This window comes from Saitoella complicata (assembly GCF_001661265.1).
Source record: "Saitoella complicata NRRL Y-17804 unplaced genomic scaffold SAICOscaffold_15, whole genome shotgun sequence".
In the NCBI taxonomy this organism is placed as follows: Eukaryota; Fungi; Ascomycota; class Saitoellomycetes; order Saitoellales; family Saitoellaceae; genus Saitoella; species Saitoella complicata.
Window position 1 is genome coordinate 146,985 of NW_017567006.1, and position 15,118 is coordinate 162,102.

The window sequence follows — 15,118 nt, forward strand, 5'->3', positions numbered from 1 at the left end:
TTGGCAGATGCCTGCCTAGTTGCTAAACACTGCAAGTGCTTGTTTGGGGGCCGTATTGTCAGTAAGCGCACTGCCAAGGGATTCTCTACAGTGAGGACAAAGCAGGGATTTGCATACATGATGGTTGTAGACTCCAGAACACCTACGAACGTAAATTCACTATTTCCATCTCATCTAAAACGTCGTGTAGGTATCTTGCGTGACCCTAGCCCAGATGAGGACTCGGACGGAGTCTGCCATATACTGTGAATGAAGACTCAAGTCTTCGCGGATTCCCACGCACGCACGACGACGCCAAATCCGGCCTGCGCATGTCATGAAAAGCCAGGAGTACTGAGGTACACTTACTTTGAAGACTTGAAGCTTCTTATATTATATATGGTAGACGTTTTAAGTACTGCCAGGCTATGTGTGCAGTGTGTATGTGTATGTTAGTTAACATGGGGTGGAGAGGTTCTCCTCGATTCTCAGCGGTCAATACGGAAGTATAGAGACCTCAGGAAAGAACACACCGTCAACATAGCATCTATGATAATTTCGACTCTTCACCGATGGATCTAGATATACTTTCCAAAGCCTGGACTTTAGCTGCGCGAGTGCTGCGGGGGCACATACTTCTGAATTTCCGGAAACGGAACACCAACATCACTCGCTGGTTGGTGCCCAAGTTAACGTCATGACTCCATCGGCACGAAAGCGTTTTCAATAGCCTTCGCTCTATCAATTTTCAAACTTCTCCCCAACCACAACACTCGTCTCCTTACCAACACACTCCCAACAAGCACTTTCCCATCTCTACGAGTTCCATTCTCTCTACTAAACCACCTACAAAGCATCACCATGGCACTCTTTAAGATTATCAAGTGCTCCAAGAAGACCGCTGTTACGTTTACCACCGTCACCGACACCACCACCGAAACGAAGCCCAAGAAGTCCTTCCTCGCCAAACTCGGCAAGGCTACTAAGAAGGCCCTCATCAAATCTGCGGAGCTGATGCTGGTCACCATCCCCGACGCGATCGTTGCCGTGTGTAACGACCGTCCGGATGCGTACAAGCCGCGGCCGAGGAGCGCGACGTGTAAGGGCGAGATGAAGAAGATGTTGCAGAAGCGGGAGAAGGAGGCGAAGAAGGCAAAGGGGGAAAAGAAAAGGGGCGTTAAGGTTCTCGTTGTTACGGACGTAGCCGAGAAGAGAAACTCGTTTGATTCCGGCTACGACTCCTGCAAACGAGCTAGCACGGATGCCCAATCCGGTACTACCACCACGAAGAAGTCAGGCATCTCCCACTTCACCTCCATCCGCGCCATGAAACGCGCGGAACTCGCTGCTTCCAGGGCCCGCTGTGATGCGCACAATGCCATGGTCGCCGCCGAGTGCGAGATCTTGGGGATCACGATGACCGAGTGGTTGATGTTGCAGCACGAGAAGTCACCCGCCGCCATGGCCGCTGACGAGAAGAGAGTGAGGTTGGATGGTGAGCCGAGGGCGTGGCAGGCGAGGAGGTCGTAGAGCATTGCGCTCCGCCTCTCTCTCTTGCGTGAGAATGTAAGGATAGAAAGCAGAGTTTGGATTGGTAAGTTCACCTTCACTCACTGGTGTTGCATCAGATGCTAACGCTATTGCTAGGGTTATGGGTTGGTTATGGGGTATACTTCGTCGTCGTCATATGGGATTTCTTCTTTTTGGGTACACTGTTTAATTGGCTTATTACTGGAATTGACTCTGGTTTCCTTGTTGACCCCCGGTTACGTATCCGTTGACGTGCAAGAGCGCCGGCGTAGCATTTCGATCTCTCACAGCAACATCCTCAAACCTCCACGTGCACTACACCAGCTGCAATAAACCAATCACGGCAGAGAATGCTCAAGAAGACGTAAACTATAAATGAACAATTTTAGAAGCGAACGGACGGATCTTTTGTATGCTATCGGACAGGCACCAAACTGAAGAAGATTCCCAAACTCCGTATCCCCTGATGAAACATGCCCAAGAACGACGAACAACGACGATAGACAGACAGATTTGATGATAGCCAATGCAAATATAGTAAAACTCATCTCTCACACTGACTGAAGTACACATACGTTGATATCGAGGGTGGTTGGCGTAAAGAATTCGAAACTCAAAAAGAAATCAAAGATAATAGAAACATGAACATGACATGGCATCACCACGGGACACTTGGACTTGGCTTGGCCGACTGTGCAACATCAGAGTTAGTATACCGAATCTTGACAACAATGGAAGAAGAGGAGAGGGACAAGACATACCAATTGCGGCTGGCCAGCTTACCAGCTGCCGCCGTTGCCGCCACCCTCCTGGCGACCGTAGCCTCCACCACCGTAACCACCGCCGTTGCCCTCACGGTTTCCACCGCGGTATCCACCACCACCACTGTAGGAGTCACCACCACCGTATCCTCCACCTCCACCCTGACGGCCGTAACCGCCTCCTCCTCCGTATCCGCCTCCACCTCCGGAGCGGAATCCACCACCACCACCTCCGCCACCGGAGCGCTCAGAGGCTTTGTCAACACGGATCGAGCGTCCGTCGAGCTCCTGTCCGTCCATGCTCTTGGCAGCGGCGTCGGCCTCATCAGCGGTTGAGAAAGTGACGAATCCGAAACCGCGGGAGCGGCCGGTCTCGCGGTCCTTGATGACAACAGCATCGTCGATCTGACCGAACTCCTGGAAACGTTGACGGAGGGAGACGTCGTCAGTGGCCTGTAGTGACGATTAGTTAGCGTACATTCACAGACAATTGCGAAGAGGATGAGAGCATACCCAGGCGAGGCCTCCGATGAAAAGTTTCGTGGACATACTGACTAAGTGACTGGATAACTGACTGGATAACTGACTGGATAACTGACTGATCGAACCAAACTCGAACACTCAATTGAACTTTGCGATTCAGAAGCAGCGGGGGGGGGGCGGAGAATTTATAGGAGCGGGCAACGGGGGACTCGTCATCCAAAATTCCTTGTTCGTTCAAGGCAGGCAGGCCTAGTCCCAAAGCACGTTCATTGCGGTTGATCTTACTTAGGTCAGCTGGGGGCGTGAGCTACATCCTGCCCAAGTGTCTGCGCGAGCGTCGGTGAATGTGCGAGAGGGTGACCAGCGCGGTTAAACGTCGTGACCTTGACGGTTAGCAGCCAGCCAGGCAATTGCAATTGAGGCCTTGCTTTGGGACGGTTTCCGGTGTGCGATCCTCGAGGGAATCACAAGCATGTGCTTTTTAATACGCTCATTGACATCAGCAGCTTTGGATGCGTCAGCGCGCGCTGCCCAACGCATTCTTCCGCACGCCAACCGCAGGTTTAGACGTTCTGGTGCTGACGAGAAGCTCGAGACGATCGAGTAAAGTGTACGGTGTATTAGGATATCATTGAGAATCAAAACTACACTCAAGCGGGCGGTTTAGAACATCTCCAGGTTCACAAACTCCATCGCAGCAGTAGGCATCGCCGGCGAAGGCATAGCCGTAGTCAACCCACTCTGCGGCGTACTCGCTCCACTCCCCTCCCCACTCTCACTCCCACTCGCACTCGGAGCCGGGCTCCCACTCTCCTCCTTAGCCATCTCCCCACCCTCAACCTTCACCTTCTTCGCATTCTTCTCAGCAACCTGCACCTGCCTCTTCCTCCTCGTAATCTTCTTCTTCTGCATACTGACCGGCCTCTCACGTCCATGAAGCTTAGCATACAATCCACACGCATTACACACCGCCTCGCCCCTCTCGTTCTTTCTCCACAACGAGGTCTCGGTGCATGCGCAGTTGACGCAGCGGTTGCCTTTGTCAACTGGGGTTGAGGCCGCTGCGGTGGAGGGAGAGGGGTGGGTACGGGCGCGGGGGCCGAGAGGGCGCATGTAGTTGTATTGCTTGAGGTAGAGACCACAGGCGTTACAGAGAGAGTGCTTGCGGTCAGGGGTACGACGCCAGAGAGGGGTCTTGGTGACGTGACAGTTGAAGCAGACAAGCTCGCGGGGCTGCTTGGTAGCCCTCGCGGTCGTCCTGCGGGGAGAGGAACCATGGCCGTGGCAGGAGGAGTCGGCGGAAGTGATACTGTTGTTCCTGCCTCCTTCGATTTTGATTTGGGGCTCGGCTCCGACTCCGGTGCTGTAGGGCATCTCGAAGTTCATCTGGGCGGGAGCAGCGAACGGTCCTGTCTGAGCCAACGGAAGCTGGTTCAGGTTCATCCCGAAGTTCATGTCATAATCACCAAACTGAGGCTCCTCGATAGTCTCAAACAAAGAGACGGGAGGGGTCAACTGGGGGAGCATATCGGTCGGCGCCAAACTGGCAAACTGAGCGTCCGAGATGAATGCTTGCGGAGCGTTCTGCTGAGGGAAGAAGGTGCGTTGTTCGGTCACGTTAATGTTAACGTTGACGTCCGCCGATGCGATGAACGCGCTATTGCTGTCATCATCGTTGCACGGGAGGGTAGGGAAGAAGGACTCGAGACCCGTAGGCATGAAAGAGCTGCCCGTAGGAGAAACGATAGGGTAATCGTCCGACAAAGAGTAGGGAGAGCCGGAGAAAGAAAGGTCAGGAGTCTGTGCCGCCAATCCCAACTCTTCGCCAAAGAAGCCGCCATCCGCGACCCATCCAGCGCTGTTGCTGTTGTCATTCTCGTTACCAGACGGCGTCAAGTTGTACGCAGCCGTCATTGTCTCATTCTTGGCAGCAGGAGCGGATGGGAAGAGGGAGATGGCGTATCCTTGCGGGAGCATGGGAGAGGAAGCGTCCAATCCAAGCGGAAGCCCACCGCCGAGCTCGAAGCCGGCGGGGTAGAGGTCGTAAGCGTATGTGTCCATTGCGGAGGTGTTGTTGGAGTGCTGAGTATTTTGCACAGTTTCGCGATCAGTCGCGATGATAGTAGAGTGTAATGTAAGGTCGTTTGCTTTGCGGTTTTCTTGATCAATCAACGTCGTTGCCAACCTGAAAGCAGGACATGATCAGCGGTTGTTCAGGAAGGACATGGCGGACCCAGAAGGTCGCTTCCAATGTCGTTATCGGACGTCGCAAGGCCTTCTGGGAGGGAATGGAACGTACGTGGGTAGCTCCAGTTCCATAGAAAAATGCCATAGTTAATGTGATGTCCTTAGTTTAAAAGTTGCTTCTGCGGTCGCGAGAGAGTTGAAGATGATATCCTCAGGTAAAAAGACGATCTGTTCGGGTCTCTTATTTAGAAAGCCATCAGGATATTGTATCCTGAATGTTTTACTAGAGATCGAAAATGTCGTCTGACGATGGTGGTGGTGACGGAAGGTGGGTGTCGGACGGCTGCCCAAGAAAGTTAAGTCTCAGCTCCCCTCTCAGGGTTTGGGCGGGACTGAATTTTTGGAGTCAGCCTGCATAAGCTCCACGGATGTGGAAATTGCAGAACCCGGCACAGTAATCCCGAGTGCTTCGATCCGCGATAGGAGAGAGTCGGCCTTGTCTATTCGAGGTTTTATTCTCGACTTTGGCGTTGGTCAAAGTGAAGGTTGTGGGTGATCGTTGAGTTTACCCTGCCGGGCGCGGGGTTCGTCGTCTTGTGCATTCTGTATTGCAATAGACAAAGAAGTCTTACCCTGAGCCCGGGTAGCTCAGTTGGCTAGAGCATCAGACTTTTAAGCATTTGGGAGATCTGAGGGTCGTGAGTTCGAGCCTCACTTCGGGCGTTTTTGATTAGAGCATGCTGATTTTCCCACGGATCCAGCCTGGCACAAAGCGGCGTTCTACCATTTCATTGTACCCTGCCGACATTCACAACTGTTCCAAGTTACCGAACAAGGGCGAAGACCCCTATCCTCCACTGGATTCTGGCATCATGTCAGAGGTAGATTGCGTGTGACTGTGCGGGCGTGAGACCCGGACACTTCGCGTGCGAATGTACGAATGTGCGCGTGTTACTACCTCAACAACAACAAACTCCTTTTCAACCAGCATCAATGCCATGACCCTCAAGTCGGGTGATCTGGATGCCCTCGGGCGTGCAGAGCTGGATAACAAGCTCGACTATGTTCTGCAGTTCGTCGGCGCTCATCAAGGAATACCATCTGAGCGTACTGAGCTCACTTTCGACAGCAATCCGAGGAGCGCCTTACGTGATCGATATGACGTGACTGATGGGATCAGACGGAGTTCGAGGAAGGAAAGGAAAAGGAGAGGAAGAAATAGGAGCAGGAGCAGGGCAGTGAGTGACAGTGGGGGTGGCGAAACGAGGTCATCACGTTCAAGCTCTCGATCGACATCGCAGTCACTCCGAAAGAAGACATCACAGAGGGACACCACACGAGAGCGAGGCCGGTCAAGGGGTCGCGAGAAGGAGAATATGAGGCTTCAATATGCCAGACGTCAATCACGGTCTCGTTCACCCAAGGATCACCGTTACCGACATCGAGATCGTCGCGCACGTTCTCGCAGCATTGAGTCCCAAGATCGACATCATCACAGGAAGGAAAGGAGCATTGAGCGATATATGCGGCAGGAAAAGGCGGTTCCCGAAGTGTTCGCGTCTTCAGACAGCTCCGTGCTTGTTGCTCGGCCAAAGCGTCCTCCAATGCCACCGCCATCGCCTCCGAAGCCGTGTTTACGACAAGCAGATCCGCCCTCTTCGTCGTTGTCGTCGGAAAATTCCAGTTCTAACACTCGTTCAGACAGTCCTGCGCCAGTTGTTATAAACGGTAGGGAAAGTAAGGGTTATGTTGTCCATCTGTGCTAACTGTATGCTGTCCTACAGAACCAAAATTTGAGAAACGTTCGCGACACAAGATGTACGAAGACCGTGAGATGAAGAAAACGGTGGTAACGGAGAAGGCCAAAGCTGTTCGAGACGAGAAAGTAAAGGAAAGGAAGTCATCCAAGAGCAAAGGGAAGCCCGAAGTGGGGAAGTCACTGGTGATGGACAAGTTCAAATCGAGTCTAGTCATCAGAAGCGACAGGCTGACGGTAACAAGGCAAATTTTGTGTATGCTCTGTGCGCTTACCATGTATGCTGTAGCTCAAACCTTCGCACAGCCTCGGGATCTTTCGTAAAGGAAAGGCTTCGCCGGCCGTTCCCAAGCAAAGCCAAGGAGGTATGCTTTCTTTACGCCTGCATTTATCCAGGTTAACAGGCGCATACAGTTGGTGATTTGTCCTTTTCCGATATGGAGTTTCTTACCGGCATGAAACGCGTACATCCATCGCAGTATACCCCGCCGCATTTGAAGAAGAAGGAGAAGACCGGGCCGCTGACTATCTCGACGTATTTTGATTCGAGCAAGAAAGGACCGGCAAAGTCGAAGATCATGGACGAAGAACGCGAACAAGCTATGCAGGTCAAAGAAGGGGAGAGGAGAAGTGCGAAGGACATAGAGCGGCATCATGAAGAGCAGAAGTCAGCGCCGCAAAAGCAACACGCAGACAAATGCAGAAAGACTTCATCCATGCCTTCTACCGAGGAAACTCACGAAGAGCTTGTTGAAGCATCTGGGACTGCAACTCGGTTAGCAGCGGATACTTCTGATCAACCTTATACTTGGGAGCCTACGCCAGAGCCTGAGACCACAGAGAAAACATCCAAGAAAGGCCGACCGACGGCAATGCCAGCAGAAAGCAGAGACGAGATTACCCTGGATGCGTCGACTTTGAAGCACTTTGCGGGTGGGGCTGATGTTACTATAACACAGAAGAGAGCCGAGAAGGTCTTGCCAGCCCCGACGCAAGAAGCTAGGCGGCAGCAGTCTTCTACTGCCGTTTCCTCCGAACTGTCCGACAGGCACGAGCTTATAAAAACGGAGGTCCCCAAGAAAAGGAATGAGCAGGCCTCCCTTACGCAGCAGACACCGTTATGCGAACCTGCAATCTGTGAATATGTGGGGACGCCAAATATGCATATTGAACGGTCCCCACTATCGGCTCTCATTGCTGCTTGTGCCAATGCAGTAGGTGAAAACTTTGCGGTTGGCAAGGTATCCTTAACCAAGCCCGTTGCACGGCAGCCAAGGGAGTCGGAACACATAGCTCGTTTATCTCGTACCATTGAATCGTCTGAGAACCCCCTTCAGCGCAACTCAGAGATACAGAATAACGGAGTTCGTCATAAAAGCGACCAAGCGCTTTACCATGAGATCGAAGATGTTTTAACGGCCAGTCAACAAGCCGCCCTCCTTAGAGAGCTTCACGCAGATGGAGGTGAAGAGCTTGCCGAGCCAAGCCAGCCGTTTGACGATAAAACTCACGCAACTGCTGAACCAATGCAGTGTCGTCCTGAAAACGAGTACCTACATCGTTACCCGGACGTCGCAGGTGAGGTCGAGTCGGTTTTCGTCACTCAAGTACCCGCGTCTCACGCTCTGCAGCACCAGAGCTACCCACGTACCGGCGCAGACCGTCAATATCCCACAACTTGCCGTTTTGAAGAACAATGTTACCAAGGGCATGCTGATTACTTCGACGGTGATACCGGAGAAGAAGGATTTCTCGGTATCAGCGCCCACCATGAGGTTGACCAGTATCACCATGAGAACGACTATAGGCATCAAGAGGACAAGCATGACTACGGCATGCATGCTCCGACGCATGCAATAGGACATGACTTTTACAGAGACCAACCGCAGCATGCCGAACGGGCGATGGCCGACAGCGATAAATACCTCGAAGCAGATACTTCCTTGAGCATTAAGAGACTAGAGCGGGAGGCTTTCGGCGAAGCGTGTGAACGTTCTCAGCAAGATTGTTACGAGAACACAGGATACGCTTACGCCGAAGAGCCGGTAAATTACGTAGACAGGCGTGGTGCAGTTTGGAACGGGAACCACTTAGACGGAGAGACATTCTGGAGGCCTCATAGGCGCTTCTAATAACCCCGTATTGTTATATTTGCCTGCGATATCCTTAGCTATAACCGCAGAATTTGGTATAAATGGTATCCATATGCTCAGTTCCTTCCTGCTTACAATCCACGATCAACAACCTGCCTCTCAACCCTCTCCACCATCCTCGCCAACCTCTCTCTAATCCCCCTCGTCGCTTGCAAAACCTCCGCCATCCTATCCAACCTCGCCTGCGCACTGCGATCATCAGGTCTCTCCCCCGCCCTAAGTGTCACATTCCGCTGATGCTGTCGTAGTTGCTCAAAGACTGCGTCAAAGTCAGGGGCGTGGCGGCGAACGACGGGGATGGTGAGGTTGTTGATGTGGGCCATGAGGGATTCGAAGGCTATGGTTTCTTGTTCGAGGAGGAGGAGTAGTTGGCCCATTGCGTCGGGGGCGGGGCCTGGGGCTGGGGCTGGGGCCGGGGTGAGTGAGAGGCCGTGGATTCGGCGTTCGGTGGAGGCGAGTTGCTGATAGATTGTTTCTGTAACTTCGAGGGCTGCTTCTTCATCGTCGTCGTCGCCTGAAGCTTCGGAGTAGATGTAGGTGGGAATTCCGTCGCCACTATCTTCTTCTTCTTCATCCTCGTGCTCGTGCTCATCTTCATCTGTGAGTTCCTCTTCTTCTTCGTACTCTTCCTCGATCATGTAAACATCTCCGTCTTCATCCCGCTGCAACTCTTCCAGGTCGACCTCGACATACAACTCCGGGTTAAACACAGGATCACTCAGATTCGGGATAAAGTTCTCCAATGCATCCTCACCCAACAACCCCGCACCCACGAGCTGTAGTCGACCCTGCTCCACGTCCAAAAGCCCACGCACAATATCAACCAACAACGTACTAAAATCCTCGTGTTCCCCAATTGCAACAGGCAAGGACGGATTAGGATCGGCCTCATACCTCTTCAACCACGCCACAACCCCCGCCTCAACAGCCATGCTCTTCGCTGTATACCCTAGCGCCATGAAGGTACTTAAACACGACAGAGCTTCACGCTCGCCGCGTTCGTCTCGAGGTGAATCGTCTTCGTCGGCTAGGACGTTGAGGAGCGCGGTGGTGAGGGTGAGGAAGACGGCGGGGGTACAGAGGCGAATTGTGGTAGGTCGGGAGGAGGTCAGATATTGGAGGACGCGGAGGGCGCGGACGCGGGTTGGGGCATTGGAGGAGATGCAAGCGTGGAGGAGGGAGGGGAGGTTGTCCGGGGAGAGTATGCGTTCGACCACGAGCTTTGTTGCACTAAGGAATAAAGAAGTCAATGACATGTATAGGGGTAACAAAGTGGTAGGTTTACGCTAATTGCAGATTGGAATTCACGCCGTCATTGATCAGTACTTCAAGGTCCTCGAGCTTGATCTCTGCGTACTTGCTGTGAGCGCACGTACGATAAGTTGGTTTCAGATAGCATACTGTTCTCATCGCCTGCCCTAATTATACCCTTCAGAGCAGTTGTCTTCTGCGTCATTGCCTTCCATTGCGATAACTGCCACCATGTGATTTTGCCAGCCGCGTAAATTCCCAACGTCGCTGTCAAGCCGGCAAAGAAAGGGATCAATGGCCGAGGCAGCTTGTCCAATTGTAATTGAATTTGCCTGATGAATGTCATGTTCGCAAGGTCGACAGCGAACTTCAGCTGCTGCCATCGTCGAGGAGGTTCAAGGGTGCACCGGGCGTCCCGTACAGTATTACACGCCTGCACTGCCACATCTACTGCTGGCGCATGGATTTTATTTCGAGGAAGACCTACGAGGAGGCAACCAGTCGATTTCTCATTCTATTCGAAGAGATCAGACAATGGGAAAGGCTCAGTCTCAAAAGTCGACTCTCGCACGACTCAAGTCGTCGCTGTCGAGCGCTGGAATCACCGGCCCTTCCGTCGGCAAGAAGCAGAAGAAGAAGGGACCGGCGCAGAACAAGGAGGATAGGGAAAAGGCCCTGAACAGGATCCGCGAGCGATTCCAGCCATATGAGATCAAAACCAACAAAGTCAAGTATGACATCGGTGGTCGGAAGCAGAAGGGTCAGGAGGGTCGTCCGGGGTTGTCCAAGGCTGTCGGAGAGGAAAACAGAAAGAAAGAATTGTTGCCACAATTACTGAGAAGGAACAAGGTTGGAGGGTTGGTCGATAAACGTTTCGGTGAGAACAACGCGAATTTGACACCGGAGGAGAAGATGTTGGAGCGTTTCACTCGGGAGAAGCAGAAGAAGACCAAGGGATCTATGTTCAACCTCGAGGATGAAGACTCGCTTACGCATTTTGGACAATCCCTCGCGGATATGGATGACCTTAACGGCCCACCGATGGGTATGAGCGAGGATGAGGACGAAGGACCCATGCACGCCCAATTCGGCGGTTTCTCGGACGACGACGAAGAAGACCCCGACCAACCCGAACGCAAGAAGTCAAAGCGCGAAGTCATGCAAGAAGTCATCGCCAAATCCAAACTCTACAAATTCGAACGTCAAAAGCAACAAGACGAAGACGACGCCGAACGTGAGGCTTTGGATGCCGAGTTGGATGATATTCGGATGTTGTTGGCTGGCACGGAGGGAACTGGGATTAACCCAGAGCGTCAGGCTATGTTGAGGGGAGAGAAGGTCGTGAAGACGGCGGAGGATGTAGCGTATGACGCCGCTGTTCGCGAGATGGTCTACGACCGCCGTGCACGCCCCTCGGACCGTACGAAGACCGAAGACGAGCTTGCCGAGGAGGAAGCTGAGAAACTCCAGAAACTCGAAGCCTCACGGTTGAGGCGTATGAGAGGTGAGGAGAGCGATGAGGACGAGGGAGGGAACAAGAGGAACAGGAGAGCACAGGCGGATGATTTGGAGGATGATTTCGTGCCGGATGATGAGGAAGAGGAGGGCAATAAGTTTGGGCTTGGAAGGGGAATCGAGGCTGCGCAGGAGTTGTTGGAGAGGTATGAGGATGGGGAGGATGACGATGAAGAGGAGGATGACGACGATGAGGAGATGGAGGGCAGTGAGGACGAGGATGACGACGACCAGGCGGAATACGAGTCCGGCAGCGAGTCCGACATGGAAGACCTCGAGCTCGACGAAGAACCCGTTATCAAGAAGGGCTCCTCATCCGCCGTCGTCGAAGAAGCATCGACACCAAAACCCAAGCTTAAGAAGTTCACAGAGGAAAAGCCAGCTGGTTTGGCATATACCTACCCCTGCCCTCGTACCTACGACGAACTCGCCGCTATCCTCTCCACCGTCTCTGATACCGACATTCCCGTTGTGGTTCACCGTATCCGCGTCCTTCACCACCCTAAGCTCCACCCCGAAAACAAAGCTAAGCTCCTCGCTTTCGTTCCGATTTTGTTGGATTACACGCTTGATTTGGCGAAGGAGGACGTTGTTAGGTGGGCTATTGTCGAGGGGATGGCGAAGCATTTGCATGGACTTGGTAATCAGTTCCCGGAGGCTATGACGGAGGCGTTTAGAGATCAATTGAAGGAGATGAGGGAGAGGTTCGTGAAGTCCTCCGGTCTTGAGCCGGCTCTTGCTGCGAAGGTGTTCCCAAGACGTTCGGATTTGGTTCTCTTTACGATTTTGGGAACGGTGTTCCCGACGTCTGATCATCACCATATGATTGTGACTCCGGCAGCATTGCTGATGGGACAGTTCTTGGCGCAGACTAAGACGACGACGGTACAGAATTTGGCGACCGGGTTGTTCGTTGCGACGCTTTTTGTGCAGTACCAGAGATTATCTAAGAGAATCGTTCCGGAGGCGCTGAATTTCGCGTGTTTGGCACTGGCACAGCTCGCTCCCACCGCAGTCGAGCCTGTTCCGGGGACGTTCCCTGTTACTGGTGATGTTAGTTTCTTGGCGATTAAGCAGAAGAGTCAAGAGTTGAGGAAGATGAAGTTCGAGGATGCGTTTGTTGCGCGGGTCGAGGATGAGGGTGCGATGAAGGCGAGCTTGGTCGGCGTTGCTGTTGATGTTATTACACAGTTCGCGGATCTGTGGAAGGGTGCGCCTGCGTTTGTGGAGATCTTTGATCCGTGTGTTGCGATGTTGGATCACTACCTCGCCCCGAAGAACGCGAAGCTCTTGCCGGCGGAGCTGGTGAACAAAATCCAACGCGAGCGGGATACGATTGCCAAGCTGTGCAAGTTTGCTCGCCAAGAGCGGAAGCCTCTCGCTATGCAAGCTCACCGCCCCGTCGCCATCGCCACCTACTTGCCCAAATTCGAAGAGCACTACTCCCTCGACAAGAAATCCTACGACCCCGACCGCGAGCGTGCCCAGCTTGGCAAGTTGCAGGCTGAACACCGTCGTGAGAAGAAGGGTGCGATTCGTGAGTTGCGCAAGGACAACGCTTTCTTGGCGCGTGAACAGATTAAGACGCAGAAGGCGAAGGATCAGGCGTATGAGGTGAAGATGCGGAAGGTGCATGGAAGTTTGCAGGTTGAGCAGGCGGAGAAGAAGGAGCAGGAGAGGATGAAGAGGAGGATGAAGAACAAGAACTAATTGACTTCTTAGATTGGGTACAGGTCATTGGATGATATTTATAGCTACTTGCCCAAACCTTTGGAACTCTACATGAGCCTGGGCATACATACACATTCCTCCTCTCCAGTTGTTCCCGCGGTGCTCGAGCTTCTCGCCGCGGTGACCCCTGCGTGGCGGGCGGAGTCCATACCGGTACAGTACGTAGCCAACCCAGCCAACGGACCCGAACAATCACCACCCTCAATTACCAACAGCATTCATCCACCACCAATGGCAGATTTCGATTCAGTTCAATGGGATACAATGCCCCCTACTCCGACTGAACGGCATGATGTTCAGATTAGCGAACCTGACCAAAATCCCACTGAACCGAGGGCTGCCGCTGGGGAGGAGGAAGTGCGGGAAGCATACACTGGGAGGAACGTCCTGGAGTGCAAAGTGGACTCACCGCAGAAGGAACTGGAGGGACATAAGGACGCATTCGTGTCCTATCTCGTCACCACGCATACGACATTCTCGGCATTCCAGAAGCAGGATCTGAGTGTACGAAGACGCTTTACTGACTTTGTGTTTCTGCACAATGTCCTCGTACGGGATTATCCTGCGTGTGCGATACCACCACTACCGCAGAAGCATAATATGGAGTACATTAAGGGGGACCGCTTCGCACAGGCATTCACCCTTCGTCGTGCTAACTCCTTGAATACCTTCCTGACCCGCCTCACACTCCATCCAATCCTCCGCCGTACTCCTGCGTTGCACACCTTCCTTGAGTCCCAGGATTGGCACGCATACACCAAGAAGAACGTAACTGCGCGTGCAACCAACGGCTCTGACAGCGGCAGTGGTGTCTTTGAAGGTTTCGGAGATGCATTGTTGAATGCATTCACCAAGATCAACAAGCCGGACAAGAAATTTATTGATGTAAAGGAGAAGGCGGAGAAGTTGGATGAGGATTTGGGACACATTGAGAAGTTAATTGCTAGGGTTGCTAGGCGGACAGCGGGTAACTTCTTTAGGAAGACCTCAAATGATTTGTACTGACGAAGTTACAGACCTCCAATCCGACTTTTCCGACATGGCGAATCAAATCCAGAAACTTAACGCCCTGGAGCCCGCTTTACAAAAAGAGATTACTGCATTCTCTGACGCACTGACACACACCTCCACCGCCATCCGCGACCTCTACGAAATCACCGATGCACACTACCTCACCTCCCTACAAGACATGTCAGCCTACCTAACCTCCGTCAAATCCCTCCTCAAACAACGAGACCAAAAACAAATGGACTACGAAGGCCTCATGGAATTCCTCCAAAAGACAACCATAGAACGCGACCAACTAGCATCATCCCACCACACCTCATTCATCCGCGGCAAAGTTGAAGACCTACGCGGTGTGGATCACGAGCAGTCTCGGAAGGATCGGTTGAAGAAACTTGAGTTCAGGATTGAGGAGCTAAAGAATGAGACTGAAACGGCGAGGTTGACGACGGAGGCGTTTGATGAGGAGGTTATTAAGGAGGCGGAGATATTTGAGGAGATTAAGGCGAGGGAGATGAGGAGTACGTTGAGGGAGTATGCGGTGGCGAACGTGAGGTTTTATCAGAAGGTATGCTGAAATTTGGGTCGTATCCTTGAGAGTGAGCTGACATTTGGCATACAGACAATTGAGCAATGGGAAAGACTACAGCCACTGCTTAACAGTCAAAACGGACAAGCTGCAGAGGCTGACTGAACGCAGCGCCTACGGTACATTGCTTCAAGGGGTTTTTGGTGTTTAGGGAAACTTTCTGATAAAGATACCATCG

At 52.6% G+C, this 15,118-nt stretch overlaps 7 protein-coding genes and 1 non-coding gene across 8 annotated transcripts; 5 read left to right on the forward strand and 3 right to left on the reverse strand.

Moving 5' to 3' along the window:
• The first annotated feature begins 760 nt into the window (after window positions 1-760).
• On the forward strand, window positions 761-1,862 carry SAICODRAFT_132969 (uncharacterized protein). The gene is made up of 2 exons (XM_019165446.1): window positions 761-1,573; window positions 1,627-1,862. Exon 1 carries the CDS (start codon window positions 841-843, stop codon window positions 1,507-1,509), a length of 669 nt encoding a protein of 222 aa, XP_019023407.1. The 5' UTR covers window positions 761-840; the 3' UTR covers window positions 1,510-1,573; window positions 1,627-1,862.
• A 426-nt stretch (window positions 1,863-2,288) lies between these two features.
• Window positions 2,289-2,891, reverse strand: SAICODRAFT_19867 (RNA-binding domain-containing protein; the record flags this gene model as incomplete). Its single annotated transcript, XM_019166172.1, has 2 exons — window positions 2,784-2,891; window positions 2,289-2,723 (listed from the first exon to the last, which is right to left on the reverse strand). Exons 1-2 carry the CDS (start codon window positions 2,817-2,819, stop codon window positions 2,289-2,291), a joined length of 471 nt encoding a protein of 156 aa, XP_019023408.1. The 5' UTR covers window positions 2,820-2,891.
• A 741-nt stretch (window positions 2,892-3,632) lies between these two features.
• Window positions 3,633-3,971, reverse strand: SAICODRAFT_41338 (transcription factor GATA-2; the record flags this gene model as incomplete). Its single annotated transcript, XM_019168656.1, has 1 exon — window positions 3,633-3,971. A coding segment is annotated over one exon (339 nt), but the record flags the coding sequence as incomplete, so codon positions are not given.
• Window positions 3,972-5,577: 1,606 nt separating this feature from the next.
• On the forward strand, window positions 5,578-5,663 carry SAICODRAFT_t92. Its single transcript has one exon. It is a non-coding gene; the product is annotated as a tRNA-Lys (tRNA).
• SAICODRAFT_133033 (uncharacterized protein) lies at window positions 5,582-8,974 on the forward strand. The gene is made up of 4 exons (XM_019165447.1): window positions 5,582-6,668; window positions 6,725-6,933; window positions 6,986-7,061; window positions 7,111-8,974. Exons 1-4 carry the CDS (start codon window positions 5,873-5,875, stop codon window positions 8,826-8,828), a joined length of 2,799 nt encoding a protein of 932 aa, XP_019023410.1. The 5' UTR covers window positions 5,582-5,872; the 3' UTR covers window positions 8,829-8,974.
• SAICODRAFT_25982 (uncharacterized protein) lies at window positions 8,921-10,105 on the reverse strand (the record flags this gene model as incomplete). The annotated part of the gene is made up of 1 exon (XM_019166899.1): window positions 8,921-10,105. The coding sequence occupies one exon, from the start codon at window positions 10,103-10,105 to the stop codon at window positions 8,921-8,923; it is 1,185 nt and encodes a 394-aa protein (XP_019023411.1).
• A 473-nt stretch (window positions 10,106-10,578) lies between these two features.
• On the forward strand, window positions 10,579-13,466 carry SAICODRAFT_133044 (Nop14-like protein). The gene has a single exon (XM_019165448.1). The coding sequence runs from the start codon at window positions 10,635-10,637 to the stop codon at window positions 13,323-13,325; it is 2,691 nt and encodes an 896-aa protein (XP_019023412.1). The 5' UTR covers window positions 10,579-10,634; the 3' UTR covers window positions 13,326-13,466.
• An 89-nt stretch (window positions 13,467-13,555) lies between these two features.
• SAICODRAFT_93745 (putative vacuolar targeting protein Atg24) lies at window positions 13,556-15,054 on the forward strand. Its single transcript, XM_019171899.1, has 2 exons — window positions 13,556-14,313; window positions 14,357-15,054. The coding sequence occupies exons 1-2, from the start codon at window positions 13,578-13,580 to the stop codon at window positions 14,926-14,928; spliced, it is 1,308 nt and encodes a 435-aa protein (XP_019023413.1). The 5' UTR covers window positions 13,556-13,577; the 3' UTR covers window positions 14,929-15,054.
• The last annotated feature ends 64 nt before the right edge of the window (window positions 15,055-15,118 follow it).